Below are 15,901 nucleotides of genomic sequence, written 5' to 3' on the forward strand. Positions count from 1 at the left end.
AGAGTCATACATTTAACCAACGGAGTCACCCAGGTGCCCCATTTTTTTCCTATTCCGTCTTTTAAACAAGCGAAATGGGAATCAAATAAAAGGCTACATAGTGAATATTTTATCAGAAGAAGAGTAGTTAGTTTTATCATTTGAAATTTTAAAAGGTTCACGTACTGGATAACTGATGGGTACATCTCTGCCAAAGAATATGCCAGGCAGGTGTTCACTACCTTCCCTGGACACTGCTTGGATGGACACTGTCAGCACTTGTCTCTGTAACTAGGACTGCCCTATGCTCTCCCCAAAATTATCCTTGCTGTGAATCAGTCTTAGTTACACTCTGGAAATCCTAGACACAAGTAACTAAGAAGGGTACCTGTAAAACTAATGAATGAAGTGTCATCATACCTTGAAATTAAAGTTAAATCAGCACTCCTATATCCCTTGAGTAAATTCCTAGCAGTGCTATTGCTGGGTCATAAGGTAGTTCTATTTTTAATTTTTTGAGGAACTTCACACTGTTTTCCAGAGTATATTTAAAAAAATAATAATAAAATAAATGTCCCTGGTTGAGAGATCACTGCACATTAAATTTATTTTTGTCTCATAAAGTTAAATCATAAACTTTTATGTTAAGTTAAAATATGCATATCTGATTCCTGTTGCAAATATCTGTGACTTACCATTAGGATCCCAGTGATATAGTCCACTTCATAGAGGGAAAAGTCCCACATGATGGCTTTGCAAACTAACTTAAGCAACCTTAGCCCCTAACATGTTTTTAGGATTAATGGGAGACTAAAAGCTCTTCTGAATATGTCCTTCAATGGGGGCACCTGGGTAGCTCAATCGGTTAAGCATCTGACTTCGGCTCAGATCATGATCTCCAGGTTCGTGAGCTCCATCTGCTGTGCTGACATCTCAGGACCTGGAGCCTGCTTTGGATTCTGTGTCTCCCTCTCTCCTTGTCCTTCTCCTGCTCACGCTCTGCCTCTCTCGCTCTCACTTTCTCTCTCTCAAAAAGAAATAAACATTAAAAAAATAAAATAAATATGACCTTCAACAAAGTTTAATCCTATTAAATATTTTTTGCACATTAGGATGTGAATTGCAACAAAAGTTATTCTTTCTTAGTTTTCTATTTACTCAAAGTAATATGTAGCAGTTTCTCCTGAGATTATGTTGAAATAGTTATCATTAGTATTTGAAAAAATTAAAATCAATGATAATCAAAATAACATTTAAAACCTTTATTGATACAATTTTGTTTATGAACTAATCTTTTTGTATATTTTTCCGAATTGTATCCTTACACCTCAAAGCCAAGCACTTTTCTCAATATTAAAACTTACGAAAAGGGTTTAGCTACCTAGAAACATCAGATACAATTCTAAGTTGTGAATCAAAAAATATTTCTAATGTAATTTACATGATTGTTCTTCAAAACATTAAATGGAAAACCTCCAATTATTTTTTCAAATAAAAGCCACAAGAAAGTAAACACCATGTACGTTACAACTTGCTTATATCAAATTACCGAGAAAAGCATCATGCCAATTGTTAGGATCTCCCCTACTAATGGGCAAAGAAATAAAGTTGTATATGATAGTCATCAAATTAATACACTCAGGTTTTGTATAATTTAATTTATTCATTGTTGTAAAACTGCCATGTTGAGATGAGGATTCTTTGCATAAACACATTTTGAAATCATATAGATAGTATAGTCATTTTATAACATCTTATGATAGTAGCATGGTATTCATTTATTTCATTAGATGTTATTCATAGGTCCTAAATACTAGGTGATCGGAATGTCACGCTAAGGAAATTATCCTCATTATTCTTATTATATAAATGTCTAATGATTACACATTAGAAATTTAAAAATACTGTTTAATCCTGATCAAATATTTAGTATATTTTGTAATTAAGTTTCTATTGGCTTTCTTAATTTTAGCTAACCTAAGATAATCTAATAATCAGCTTTTTTTTTTAATGAAGCAAGCATATAGTTTCTAATCCCCATTTTTTTTGTTTTGTGTGTCTTTAGATTGACAAGAATAATTTGATATAAGTGAAGAGGAATGCTTTTAAACTTTTGCTTTATCATGTTGTTGGTATAACAAGGCTTTAAAAAATAATAGGAATTAAAATATGGAGAGAGAATGTCATGAAATTACATTAAAACCAAAATAAAACAAAGCAAAACATAGCACACCAACACTTCACATAGATTGTTACTAGCTTGTAAAACTGATCTGTCACTTGGCATTAAGCTGACAACACGAATATTGGTTGCCTAGTCTACTATGATAAGTTGGCCTTTTTGAATTTGTAATTAGAAAAAGAATTTTTAATTTTAATTAGATTTCTCCTACCTGTAGTCAACATTTTTTAAGGATTAGTTCATTCTTTCTTTATGACTTAGGCTTTGTACCTTTGGCTTATTGATCATAGAACATTTTATAGCTGTCACTTTTTTTTGTGCTTTTGGCATCACAGAAAATTACAATCTTATTTATTGATTTATAATGTTAAAAATGTTTATTGATTTGAACGCAGGGTTTCCTAATAAAATATCTGAAAAAATCTAAACAAAATTTTAAAGTCATCTTCAACATATGTGGCTTTCTTTTGCTGATTTTTTTTAAATTAAAAACTTAGACCATATGAAGGTTGTTAAATATTAGAGGTTTTGAGAAGTATAGATTTAATTTTGTTTGAGAGAATTTCCTTAGCAGAACTACGTATTATTTGTGTGTTCACAATGCCTAGTAGAATACACAGTATATTTTGACACCTCCAACAATTATGGACTAACCAATTATAAGATTTTAGAAGATGAACATTTGAGATTTCTTCTCTGGTTCTGTATTTCTATGATATAGACATTTGAACAAAATGTGATTTCTAGCCATCTCTTAAAAATTTACTAATTGCTTAATTTGTTCTGTTTGCAATGATTGTCTCCTCAACAACATTTTTTTACTTTTGAATTCTTTGGGGTACATAGGAACTGTTGGCATAAGCACTTTTTGGCCACAAGAAAGGAGACTGGAAATCTTATTATTGACATTGATGTCTGAGATGGGGGGATGGGGATTCACATTTAAGGGTGGGAGAAATCCTGGTCTGGCTTGCGTAACATTGTGATCTAAAGGGAAAGCTCCTGAACCACGCCTTTCTAAAAGTGCATGATTTCTCCTGCTCAAGGGACCTGGTGAGATATTCTCCAACAATTCTTTGGGCCCTGAAAACAGGGAAGGAGATGGTGAGAGGATCTTTTTCTTTCCTATAAGTGCTTTGCCATCTTCTAAGGTTGCAGGAGTAAGACCAGCTGAGAGCTGGGAATCAGAGCTGTAGTGATTTGCTCCTGAGTTTCTTTTTTGAACTATACTTCTTAAGGTGGAAGCAAATATCATCTGGTTAGAGTCTGGATCTGGGTCAGCAGGGATTTCAATGCATTGCTGATTTCCTTCTGAAAAAAATGACTGATAATTTATTTCATCATATGACATCCTGCTTGAGCTGGCCTGATCCAAGGCTCTCAGCAAATGTCCAGTGTCTTTTACATCAATACTTTGGTGCCTAGTGATGAATCGCTTGGAAAGTGCCAGCGCATTGGTTTTATAGGATAATTCTTCCTCTGGAGTAATATCCTGAAGCTCCTCTTGCAAGGAGGCCACTCGGTTTTGGTGCATGAATAAGGGAGGGCTCTTGATCCAGGTTGGAGCCTGGGGTAGCTTGGGCCCATTAGAGGCCATAGCAGGCTTCCTCACAGGGGAGCCCGGGTCCTGTGTGTCATCACTACTTCCCAAGGGTTCCAGACCTTTTAAGCCATTAAGTGTCATTTCAGTTTCAGAAGACTGTGTAAGTGGCAACGAAGCTGTTTTTATGTCTATTTCAGAAGGAGTGGCACAGGAGGCTGGGGAATGACCCCCATCTATATCTACAGGAGGCATATTTAAGTACTGTTTGGTAGTGTGCCTACCAGAGGGTGATTTTGCTGTTGTTATAATAATGACCTCTTTCCCTTTTGCCTTGCAAGCACTAAGTAGAACTTTCAGTGTCTCTCTATCCTCTGAATTTATAGCATAAACAAGGGCGGAGTAACTAGAATGATCTTGCAAGCTGAGATCAGCCCCACTGTTTAGGAGCAAGGAAACAACTTCAGGACCGGCTTTTTCTAAGCAAGCATGCATCAAAGCAGTTTTCCCAGATTTGTCCTGTATGTTGGGGTCAGCATTGTTTTCTAAAAGGTATTTAACCATCTTGGCTTTACTGACGCTCTGGTGATCAACATGTTTTGTCTTACAAGCGATCATTAAAGGTGTTTCCCCTCGGTCATTGCTCTCATTAATGTAGGCACCACCTTCTAGCAAGAGTCTTGTGAGGCGAAGCCGGCTCTGATGGACTGCTTTGATCAGGGAATTTCCATCACTTGAAATTTCTACACCTTCATCCATCTTCAAAAGTCAGAATCAAAACCTGGTTATCAAAGAATTGAAGAACAAAAGATTAGCCAGAATCCTAATTTATATTCATGTTGTTATTCATAATTTCTGAAATATATGTGCATAGAGCAACAGTACATAAATGAGATTATGTTATTAATAAATATTGAACAAAATAGTGAATTGCAAAATAAAAGAAATTTTAGACTAATAACAGCCTTGGGGGAATTATAAACTAAACTTTACTTTCAAAATCTTCATTGAGTATTTATGATATAGTACCAATGGAGTACTTCTCTTAATTCCACATTAATTAAATAATAATGCACTTATTTTCTACTTGTGAAAAATATTTTTTAAATAATATTAAAATGGGGCACCTTGGTGGCTCAGTTGATTAAGTGTCCGACTTCAGCTCAGGTCATGATCTCATGGTACATGGGTTCAAGCCCTGCATTGGGCTCTGCTCTGACAGCATAGAGCCTGGAGCCTGCTTCAGATTCTGTGTCTCCCTCTCTCTGTCTCTCTCTCTCTCTCTCTCTCTCTCAGAAATAAATATTTTTAAAAACTATTTTGAAAAATAATACTAAAATATCAATTTAGGCAAAAATTGCAAAATTCTGTGTAATTGCAACTGAAGCAATTAAAATGTAGCATATTTACGGCAGATTAAAAACTCCTCAGTGTTAAATTACTTAACTGTGCTCTTGATTAAACAATGCAACTATTACCTAGACTTTCAATTTGAGGGACATTTCTATGTTTCTCTTAAAGGATGAAAAATCATTTGAACTACAAGACATTAAACAACTGACACAATGTCTGGAACTCACACTGAGATGGGAATATGTTTATGCATTTTCCTTGATTTCAATATTTAAATCATACACTAGATAATGGGGTTAGCCACACACAGTTGGCTGACTTTTTTTGAGAGGGAGAGGGAGAGGGCGGTGGGGGCAGGGGGAGAGAGAGAGAGAAGCCCAAACAGGCTCCCTGCTGTCAGGGCAGAGCCTGCGGCAGGGCTCCCTGGTGCAGCTCAATCTCACAAACCATGGGATCATGACCTGAGCCCAAATCAAGAGCCCAACTCACTGAGCCACTCAGGTGCCCCTGTTGGGTTATATTTTGACAGCAGTACATTTGCTCTGAAAAAGGTTTCTAGGCTAGAAATGTGAGTGATGTCATGTAGTCTTTATAAGCATTTTATTTTTTATCATTAAAACTAAAATTTATTTATGTTTAATTTATTTAAATAATTTAGATTCAAACTCCTTCAACAGATAGTTCCGTTAGTTGATAAGAATTATGTCTTTAGGCCCCTGGCTGGTTCAGTCAGTAGGGCATGCAACTCTTGATCTTGGGGATGTGAGTTCAAGCCCCACACTGGGTGTAGAACTTACTTAAAAAAGAAAGAAAGAAAGAAACATAAAGAAAGTACTCATGTACTTTTAAGAGTCTCATGCTCTACCGACTGAGCTAGCCAGGCACCCTTTACTCATGTACTTGTAAATTAACAATATGGGACATGAATTTTTATTGGGTGATTGAATAGACAATAAATACAATGACGTCTTATAAGAAGAGGCGAAGAGAAGATAAAGAAAATGAAGGGGGAAAGAAAGACATGCACACAGAACTTAATCTCACAGCTGTAATCTACTATTATATCCTGGACACTGAGCTACAAAAGTACGTGCCCTAGCCCTGAAGAGCTTATTCAGTTGTTTGGAAGAAATATTACATAAGCAGCTGGTTATGAGTTAAAGTCAGGAGAATATTTAGGCTTCGGTGGCTTGGCGACTGTGGGGCTTCACAGAGGCCAACCATTTGAGCTGGGTCTGGACTGCTAAGAGTTTGGTAGGCAGACAAAATACAAAGAGAGAAGTAGAGAATGTTCCTTGTGCAAAAATCTAGAGGCTTAAAATAGCAGTTATTTATCATAAATCAGGCTCTATGCTGATATGGCCAAACTTCAGAAAAATATTTTCGCAGATGGCAAGAGTGAATATGGCAGAATACACACCTCTACTTTTGCCCCTTCCACAACAATCCACTGAAACTGAAGAATTTTTTTTAATTTTTAAAAAAGATCTTATTTTTAAATAATCTCTACATCTAACATGGGACTTGAACTCACAGTAACCCTGAGATTAAGAGTCATGCAATCCACTGACTGAGCCAGCAAGGTGCCCGAAGACTTTTTAAAAAGACATAAATTCACAAGGATAGCAGGAAAAGGAGAGAAGACAATGGCAACGTTTGGAAGCCAGAAAGCAGATGGACCAGTGGTAGTCAATTTAGTCCACCTGAAAAGGCTGTGCTTCAAGTCATTTGTGATAAAACTGAGAACTAAGCCCGTGTCCACTGCAGAATCCTCGAGAGAGGCAATACAGCAGGAAGCTCCACAACTGGGTGGGTGGTGGTGGCGGCGGTGGTGGAGAGAATAGCTAAACTACTGAGGACCAGGTGAAAAGTTGTCGGAGAAGCAGTTAGATCCCTAGGTCCTTGCCATTCACAGTGGGCCCCTTACCTTGGGCCAGCAGCAAAACCATTCTCTGAAGCTTAATCTTAGGCTCCAGCACACACCTACTGAACCAGAGCCTACAGTTTAACTAGATTCTCAGGTGATTTAGATGTTCATTCAATTTGAGAAGCACTGCCTCAGGTCATTCCTTCACTCCAATCCACTAGGAGATAGGATACCACCCGTCCTATCTGAGATGTCCAGAGCTTTATTCTCCAGAAATGGTGAAACAGAGGGTCTCTGGACTGGAAGACACCCGACATATTTGAGGATAAGAAAATAGGGAATAAGTGATTGGATGCTTACCACTGAGTGAAGAGACTCACAGCCTTCTCCCGAACTCAACTCCAAGAAGCCTGGCATCTATACTCTTAACATTCAGTAGAATATTGCTATACTATCCTCTCAAGAATCTGACCTGCCTTACAAACAATACCTAAGAGTACTAACCACAGGGATTCCCTAACATGCCACCCAGATCATCCTACAATGTGGCTTAAAGATTACAAGCCTTGGGGCGCCTGGGTGGCTCAGTTGGTTAGGCATCCGGCTCTTGATTTAGGCTCAGGTCATGATCTCGCAGTAGTGAGAAAGAGGCCTGTGTCCGGTTCTGAGCTGGGCATGGAGCCTGCTTAAGCTTCTCTTTCTGGGGCACCTGGGTGGCTCAGTTAAGTGTCTGACTTCGGCTCAGGTCATGAACTTACGGTCCATGGGTTTGAGCCCCACATCAGGCTCTGTGCTAACGGCTCAGAGCCTGGAGCCTGCTTTGGATTCTGTGCCTCCCCCTCTCTCTGCCCCTCCCCTGATTGTGCTCTGTCTCTCTCTCAGAAATAAACAGACATTAAAAAAAATTTTTTTTAAGATTCTCTTTCTGCCCGTCCCCTGCTTGTACTTTCTCACTTTCTCTCTCTCTCAAAAAATTACAAGCTTACCCGTGTGCTCAAGGCTTCTTTTTATTTTTTAAATTTTTAAATAAGTTTATTTATTTTTGAGATAGAGACAGAGTGTGAGTAGGAGAGGGGAAGAGAGAGAGACACACACACACAGAATCCAAACCAGGCTCCAGACTCTGAGCTATTAGCACAGAGCCTGACTCAGGGCTTGGGCCATGAACTGTGAGATATGACCTGAGCTGAAGTTGGATGCTCAACCAACTGGCCACCCACGTGCCCTTTTTTTTTTTTTTAATATTTATTTATTTGAGAGAGAGGGAGAAAGAGTGCATGCATGTGAGCAGGGGTGGGGCACAGAGAAGGAGAGAGAATCCCAAGCAGGCTCTGAGCTGTTAGCACAGAGCCCAACATGGGGCTTGTTCTCATGAACCATGAGATCATGACCTGAGATGAAATCAAGAGCAGATGCTTAATGACTGACCCATCCAGGTGCCCCTTCATCAGCTTTTTAAATCAAACCCTTTAATTATGAACAGATAATAAAAAACAAAACAAAACAAAAAAGCCTCTTACCTTAAAGATAGAGACCAGCACAAATAGAAAAAAAGCAACGTGGAGGAAACAGGTATTAGTCAGGAAAATGAAAATTTCAAAAGCTCGTTATCCTCAAAGAGATAAGAAGATGTTGTAACCGTAAGACAAAAATAAGATTCTATGAAAAAAGAATATTCAGGGGGCACCTGGGTGGCTCAGTTGGTTAAGCATTTGACTCTTGATTTTGGCTCAAGTCATGATCTTGCTGTTTGTGAGACTGAGCCCCGCATTGGGCTCTGTGCTGAAAGTGAGGAGCCTGCTTGGAATTCTCTCTCCCTCCCTCTCTCTCTGCCCCTCCTCTCAAAATAAATAAACTTAAAAAAATAATATTCAGATAAAAAATGTTTTCAAAAGATAAAAACACCATACAAACTATAAAACTCGATAAAAGCGTTAGATGATAATGTTGATAAAATATCCAGCAGTTAAGCAAAAAGAACAGGAGAGAACAAAAATAAGAAGAAAATTCCTAGTGTAAGTCTACACTAGGAAATCCAACATTCAACTACTAGGAAAGGTCTGGCAAGACAAAATAGTAGGAGTGGGAGAAGGGGCAAGCAGGAAAGGAAATGATAACTGAGATCAAGAAAAATTTCATGAGTGACATGAGTTTGCAAATTGAAGGGGCCCAATTAGAACATAGCACAATAGATTAAAATGGACCTGAGCATGGCACATGGATGTAAATCTCTAGAACACTGAGAACAAAGACGATCCCACAAGCTTGGGGGCAGGAGGTGGGGAGTGGGGTAGATAGGTCACATGCTAAAGTATCAAGATACAATGGCTTCAGATATATCAACAACAGTAAAAGACAGTGGAGGAAAGTCTTTAAAAATCTGAAGGAAAAATGCTTCCCAGCTTAGAATTCTGTATCTAGCCAAACCATGAGTCAAGAATTGAGATCTACTCTTAACAACCTACTGAAGGACATAATCTACCAACGTGAAATGGTAGAACAAGAAAGATGAAACAAGGTGCCAGAGGCTAGAGATCGTCTTAGAGGGGAAGCACAAGAAATCCCTGGAAGATGCAAAGGGCCAGGATAATGGATGTGCATAGGCATCGTCTCTGAGGTCAATCTATCATTTTACCATCTCGTTCACTGAGAACCAGATGCCCAGGTGAGCCTGCCCTCAGTTCTTATCTTTACTTGCTTTGTCCTGACCACGTCTCTCCTCCCTCTTCTATGCTCCGCTTTCTGGGGCAGCCGGTGCCACTAATTTTAGCTCTGCTCAATTGTTCTGCTTTGACCTGCTTCGAGATCTGGGGATAAGTCATGGCGAGCTTGGGAGGAAAAAGACTGAACATTCATCCCCCTTGGATATCCAGAACCTGGGCTCCAATGAAGCCCTGCCAGAAGCCCTCTAATGGGAGCCCCTTGTTTCCCAGAACTCCTGCCCTTGCTCAGAAGTGCTCTTATAAATGCTGGGCCAAACACTGATCCAGAGACTGTTAAACTTACCTTCTCCTGAGAGCTTTAATCATATACTGGCACTATATGCCTTTCTTTATTCAACCAATTTTGTGTTTGCTACCCAGTTTAACAATTCATTTACTTAAGGATCATATACAAGTGGGAAACTTAAAAAAATGTAACCCAGAAGTCAAGAGAAAGTTACTTTTTGGTGGGGGTAGGGAGAGCAGTACAATTTGGGAGGGACACACAATGGCTTTTATTTTAAGGTTCTGGTAATGTTCTGTTTCTAATCTGGGTGATTTGTATACACCTGTCCATTTTATTATTATTCTTTAAAAGAACATATTTTACATACTCTCTGTATGATACTACTAATCTATTTTTTTTGTAAAATAGAACATGTATACAGAAAAGAGCATAGCACTTACATAAGATATGTTCCATAACTAACATTTATTTTTTTAGGGGTGTCTGGGTGGCTCAGTTGGTTAAACACCTGACTTCAGCTCATGTTGTGATCTTATGGTTCATGGGTTCGAGATCTGCATCGGACTTTGTGCTGACAGCTCAGAGCCTGGAGCCTGCTTTAGATTCTGTCTTCCTCTCTCTCTCTGCTCCTCCCCCACTCATTCTCTCCCTCTCTTTATCTCTTAAAAGTAAATAAACATTAAAAATGATTTTAAAAAATTTATTTATTTTGAGAGAGAGAGAGACAGAGCGAGTGAGCAGGGGAGAGCCAAACAGGCTCTGAGCTGTCAGCACAGAGCCTGATATGAGACTTGATCTCATAAACTGTGAGATCATGACCTGAGCCAAAATCAAGAGTCAGACACAACTGAGCCACCCAGGCACCTCCCATAATTAAAATTTTGAAGAGTCATCTTAGATCATAGCTTCTTACAACATGATTCAGTTTTGTGGTATTATCAATATTTATGCCTACTATATGTGCCTAGACTTTCAAGGAATTTCAACTTGTGAGCTCCTGGAAGGCACTATTCAAAAGAATATACATATTCATTCCACTTTACTATGATGTTAATAAGCAAAGAACAACAGACACATACATAAATAAAATGAAAGTGAATGCTGCAATTTTTGTCCCCATGTGCAATATTCTGTAAAAGCCAGGCATACCTGCAGTTTGGGACCTTAGGAATTTAGGATCAGTTGACAGCTTGGGTCCCAACAGAGGTCTATTTTGAATGCAAAGCATCTGAAAAGAGCTCCCAAAAGAAACCTTCTTTTAGCATTTTTCACATATAAATGGGCTTAATAAAAGCAGAGATGTAGAGAAATTAGCTGCAACATAATATCAAATATAGGAACCATTTAGTAACTGCAATTCTAGAAGAGATATAGTATCAGTCACATAAAAACACCTTTGACCAAAAGTGACATTTGAGAAACACATTCAAATGAGAACAGGTTCCCAGACACCAGATACTATACTCTCATATAGTTTCTACTATTGGGACCAACCTTGTTTTGTTTTGTTTTTAAATAAAAACTCTTACAAGAATCCTTTGAAAAGATTTTAAAATTTTTTCAGCCACCCTCATGCTAAAGGCCTCTCCATAACACTTAACCTCACCACTTTCTGTCATAACTTTCTCTCACCAAGGTTGGTGTCAGAAGGTTCTGGGAAAAGAAGGGGTCTGGGCTGCTTGGGGGGGGGCAGTGGCCCCACTGGGGTCCTGTGGGAAGGAAGGGTGCTGTGGGCCCCAGGGTTCTCTGACGAAGGTAGGCAGTGGCACCACTAGCTAGTGACAGCTGGGGAATCTCTGTCTTGTGGATGTAGGCATACCCCTCCCCTAAGCACTGGAGAACTATCTAGAAAAGAACCACCAACAACAAAGGCTTACTCTTTGTTCATTTTAAAGACTTCCAGAACCCCTGGGGTTGCTCACTTTTTAAATTGTTCACATTTAAGTGGAATAATTCTAAAATTGTTTAAAATTAAGTTTCACAGAGAAAAAAGCTGCAGATACTTTATTGTCCATAGATATACGTTTGGTTTCCTAGTGTCTCCTAATCAGTACCTCACTGGAATAATCCTTTTGTCTTTATGACTTTATTCTCTTTTAGTTCTTTTATCATAGCTCATTCATCTGCACATCAAAAATGCTGATCTTAAAATTCAATTTATCTACTCTTCATAGATAAAGAGCTAAGCCCTACCTGTGATGAAGATCATTTCTCAAGCCTACGATTATCCTACTTCAGAAATGTTCTTGCTTCCTGTCTCCTCCTGTGAAACATCCTCATTTAGCACCCCGTGCTGATGCTGTATTAACATTCAGTCAGACCCTTTGTTATAATGTAGCATATAAATAATTCCCAAATTCAGTTACACGATCCAAACAGATAGTTCAATTGGAGAAAGTTGAGGAGTCAGACAAACCCAGATTTCCATTTTGATTCACCCACGTACTAGCTATATGCCATAGTTCAATCTCTCAGCCTCTCAGTCTTGGGTTCCTCATCTGTGGGTGACAAGGATTAGGGATCTACTGTTCATCCCTGGTTGGAGGGGGCGGAACAAGGCGATGAAATCAGACATCTAGGAAAAGACTTTCCTATTGTGCCTTACTACTCATTGTACTCTTCTTTTTACAAGTTTTATCTCAGAATTTAGACTTCTTTTATTTTTATCATGTATCTAATTCACAGACTACTTAAATAACATAAAATATTTAACATGCAGTTTTTTAAAGACCTATAAATAATGTTTAGTAAACATAAATGGAATCTATTAAGTGAATATGGGAAAAAATAGCCTTAAATGTACTTTCCCTATACTTTCCTAATAGAATAATTTCAGCATATTGTAAGATTAATCACTAAACAGCTGGACAAATTACTTTTTATTTTAAAATTAGAATGTCTTTAACATCTTATGATTCATCATGGTATGCTTATTATGCTCTTTTAGTTTCTTTCTCTATTCCCAAGACCCCACTGAAATTACAATTTAGTTATTTAGAAAACTTAAAAAGATATATATTCTGAAGAACAAAGAAAACTTGGAGGAGAGATCTATTATCAGAGGAGCAATTTCAAACAAGCTTTTGAAAGAGACGGGCTGGTGGCCTGGTAAACCGCCTTAGTGCACCAGAGGCTGCAACACGGAGCCTCCAGGAGGTGGCCCCCATGACAAGGGGGCCAGTGTACCCACAGGACCTGTGAAGTTCAGGGCTGAGAGGCCCCAAGGGACACAGAAAGTGGCAATGAGACACAGGGTGGAAAATGAGGATGGTTCAAAGTCTGTGAACAGAAAATCTGGACCCCCAGGCACTTTTTCCCACCCCAACTTGAGAACCACTGTCCTAGGCAAGAAAACATGGTATCTTCTCTGAACAGATCAATCTGAAAGGCTGAAAATAGGGGATAAAGTGAGAGTCTACAGGCTGAATAGTGGAATTCCCAGATCTTGGCCCTGCTAGGAGACTAGAAGCCAGGAAAAAGAAGTAGGAAAGCACTGGGGCTTAGAATTATGAGCCCTATTAAAAATGTCTGTTGATAAATGAAGCAATTCAAATAACTACATTCGCCCCTCCAGACACCCACTCTAAATGGAAATAGAAAGTTACCTGAAAATGTTATTCAAAATTTCAGACTTCATTTATGTCTTTTCTCTCCCTGGATGAGTTTTTGTCAGCCAGCTGTCAGTTCCTACTGAAGGAAATCAAAGCTATTCAGAGTTACATAAATACCAATAACTTGTTCCATACGTCTTTGCCATTTGGAGTCTAGTTTTTTAATTCCTTCATAAGACATCCCTACACTGTTTGTTCAGTTAATTATATTTCAGTGATTAGGCGTCTGTAAGTGTCTGGAGTGGATCCTAGGCACCACCATCCTGTGTGTGCAGGCCGAGGCTTGTCCTGCAAGGACGCTGGGGGTGAAAGGGCCTCAGCATTTACTGGGCCCAGCACTCCACCACCCCATTCCATGCAGGTGAGGAGGCCACGGATGGCAGGGTGGGACACTCCCAGTCACTCTTCTGACTCCCCTGCTTGCCAGGACTTACTTAGATCTTCCTGTGTCCTTTCTCTTAGGTTTCCTTGCTTCTTGGACAACGGTAGAGTTGTTTTGAGTACCTGAGCTGAGTGGTGCCAGCCACAGCAGTACCACATGGGCTGAGGTATTTAAAAAGCCATCTTGCAGATGACAGACCTGGCCTTCCCTGTGGCTCTTTTTCTCCAAGCCACCCCATTTTCTTTGCATTCAGAGAGAAATATTATTTTCCTTTGAGACGCTTACTCTGCCTCCAAATAGGATTGGTGTTTCCACCTATAAAGGGCAAGGGGGCTGGAAATTAACAAATGGGTTTCAAGCTGGATTTTTAGCCCTTCACCCTCGCTCCAGGTTGTCCCATCTTTGTGCTGCCCACAAGGGGACCAGAGCATGCTCAGAAGGGGCAGCAGGCTATGTATTAGAGACTACGGCTCTGTCTCTTCCCAAGTTACCAACCCTTGGGAAGCCGATCCTCTGAGATTCAGTTTCCTCATCCTAAAATGGAGATAATATCTACAGAAGATGATTGTAAGAATTAAAAAAAATCACTTGCGATTTAGGAATTAAATATCAGCTTCTAAACATGCATCACTAAATGTGTCTCCTGGGCTGGTGGGGTCCGACAGTGGGAGGCCAAAGTGCCTACACCAATGCCTTCTGTGGGCAGAATCACATGGAGAGCCTATTAAAAATAAGATTTCTGGCTCCACTCCTACATACTCAAAAGGGGGTGCTTCCTATGCACACCTGAAAATATGTGACCAACTCTTCCTTCCTCATTCCTATCTGCTGTCAACCCCTGCCTCCGGCTCCTACCAGACTGTCTCCAGCATTGGTCTCCTGGAGGAGGCAAAAGGAACAGAGGCGGCGCCTTAGAGAGGGATAAAGGAGCCCAGCGGTCTAGAGAAGAGCACAGCCCTGAGTTACAATGGGCCAGGCGTTGTAGGTTTGCTGTTCTGCCCTTCCCAGACAGGTCTGAAAATGCCAGAGGGTAGTGAGCAGCCCAAGGCCAGGATGTGGGGGCTAGTGGCACTTAGACTGAACCGCGTCCTGCCACAAGCAAAACGTGCCTTCTTGCCATGCAAGGAAAGGGGCAGAGCCAGAACCAAAGCTGCATCTGACATTGTCCCAGGCAATGTGATGACTTGCCAGGAAAAGTGTTTTTCTCTGGCACCTGCTCATAGGAAATATTCCGAAGCTGCCCAAGGGAAGGAGTAACTGGTAAGGTTTGCTTTGTTTCTCACACAAAGCCAAAAAGGACCGGTGTCTTCTAGTTACTTGTATGTCCCCTAGGCCTCTGGGCTGGGCCACGGGGCAGCTACACCCCCACCTGTCTCAGTAAACACCCCTCCCAGACACACACACGGACACACAAACCTATACCTGCAAGTCTCAGGGAACCAACGTGATAGGATTTCCGAGCTGTTGAGGATCCTAGCTGTGTCTCCACAGTCCCCGCTGGCTCCGGGAACCAAGCTTGTTTCCTCAGTTTTTCCTGAGAGCGAGCGAGCAAGCCCGTGGTGCTGTCGGAGAAGGGCAAAGGAAGGTGACTCGGGCGACAGCGCCGGGGCACCGATTGGGGCGGGGTGTGCGTTCTGTCGCCTTGTCTTTGAGACAAGACAGGCAGCTGGCGAGCTGAGGTGATCGCCATCCACGTGAAGGGGCTCTGCCCAGAGGGGCTGTGCAGCGGTCCCCACACCGCCAGCCCGGAGGACACGGCCCTCCCTCGGGAAATGGCGCGCGGTAGGGGAGCAGTCGTTGCCCCCATCCTGGGGCAGGCGCACCTCTGGACCCCCGATCTCCATTAAGAGGGGTGCGGTGTCCAGGTGCCAAGGCTGTGTGCGCCCGACTCGCTCCGGGACTGGGCTGCCCGCCCCCGTGTGGCTCCCATTTGTCAAACCCTGGCTGCAAACGGCTCGGCAGCCCCCAGCCCGCCTCCCGCGCCCGGCCGCCCGAGGCACCTGCGGAGACGCGCGCCAGTCGGACCCCCAGACCCGCG

The 15,901-nt window shown here is 40.9% G+C and overlaps 1 protein-coding gene across 2 annotated transcripts in view; it reads right to left on the reverse strand.

Annotated features, from left to right (window-relative positions):
- Positions 1 to 2,607: 2,607 nt before the first annotated feature.
- The window catches only part of ANKRD34B (ankyrin repeat domain 34B), a 14,030-nt gene continuing 736 nt past the window's right edge, over positions 2,608 to 15,901 (reverse strand). The window contains exons 2-5 of one of the 2 annotated variants that reach the window (XM_029942512.1): positions 15,286 to 15,425; positions 13,476 to 13,557; positions 11,020 to 11,184; positions 2,608 to 4,482 (exon numbers count right to left, since the gene is read on the reverse strand). In XM_029942512.1, the coding sequence (XP_029798372.1) occupies positions 2,916 to 4,460 (1,545 nt within the window). In that variant the 5' untranslated portion in view covers positions 4,461 to 4,482; positions 11,020 to 11,184; positions 13,476 to 13,557; positions 15,286 to 15,425 and the 3' untranslated portion in view covers positions 2,608 to 2,915. Of the gene's footprint in view, positions 4,483 to 11,019; positions 11,185 to 13,475; positions 13,561 to 15,285; positions 15,426 to 15,901 lie in introns of both variants that reach the window. The other variant, XM_029942513.1, reaches the window with a different exon arrangement.

This window comes from Suricata suricatta, chromosome 6, assembly GCF_006229205.1.
Source record: "Suricata suricatta isolate VVHF042 chromosome 6, meerkat_22Aug2017_6uvM2_HiC, whole genome shotgun sequence".
Lineage (NCBI taxonomy): Eukaryota > Metazoa > Chordata > Mammalia > Carnivora > Herpestidae > Suricata > Suricata suricatta.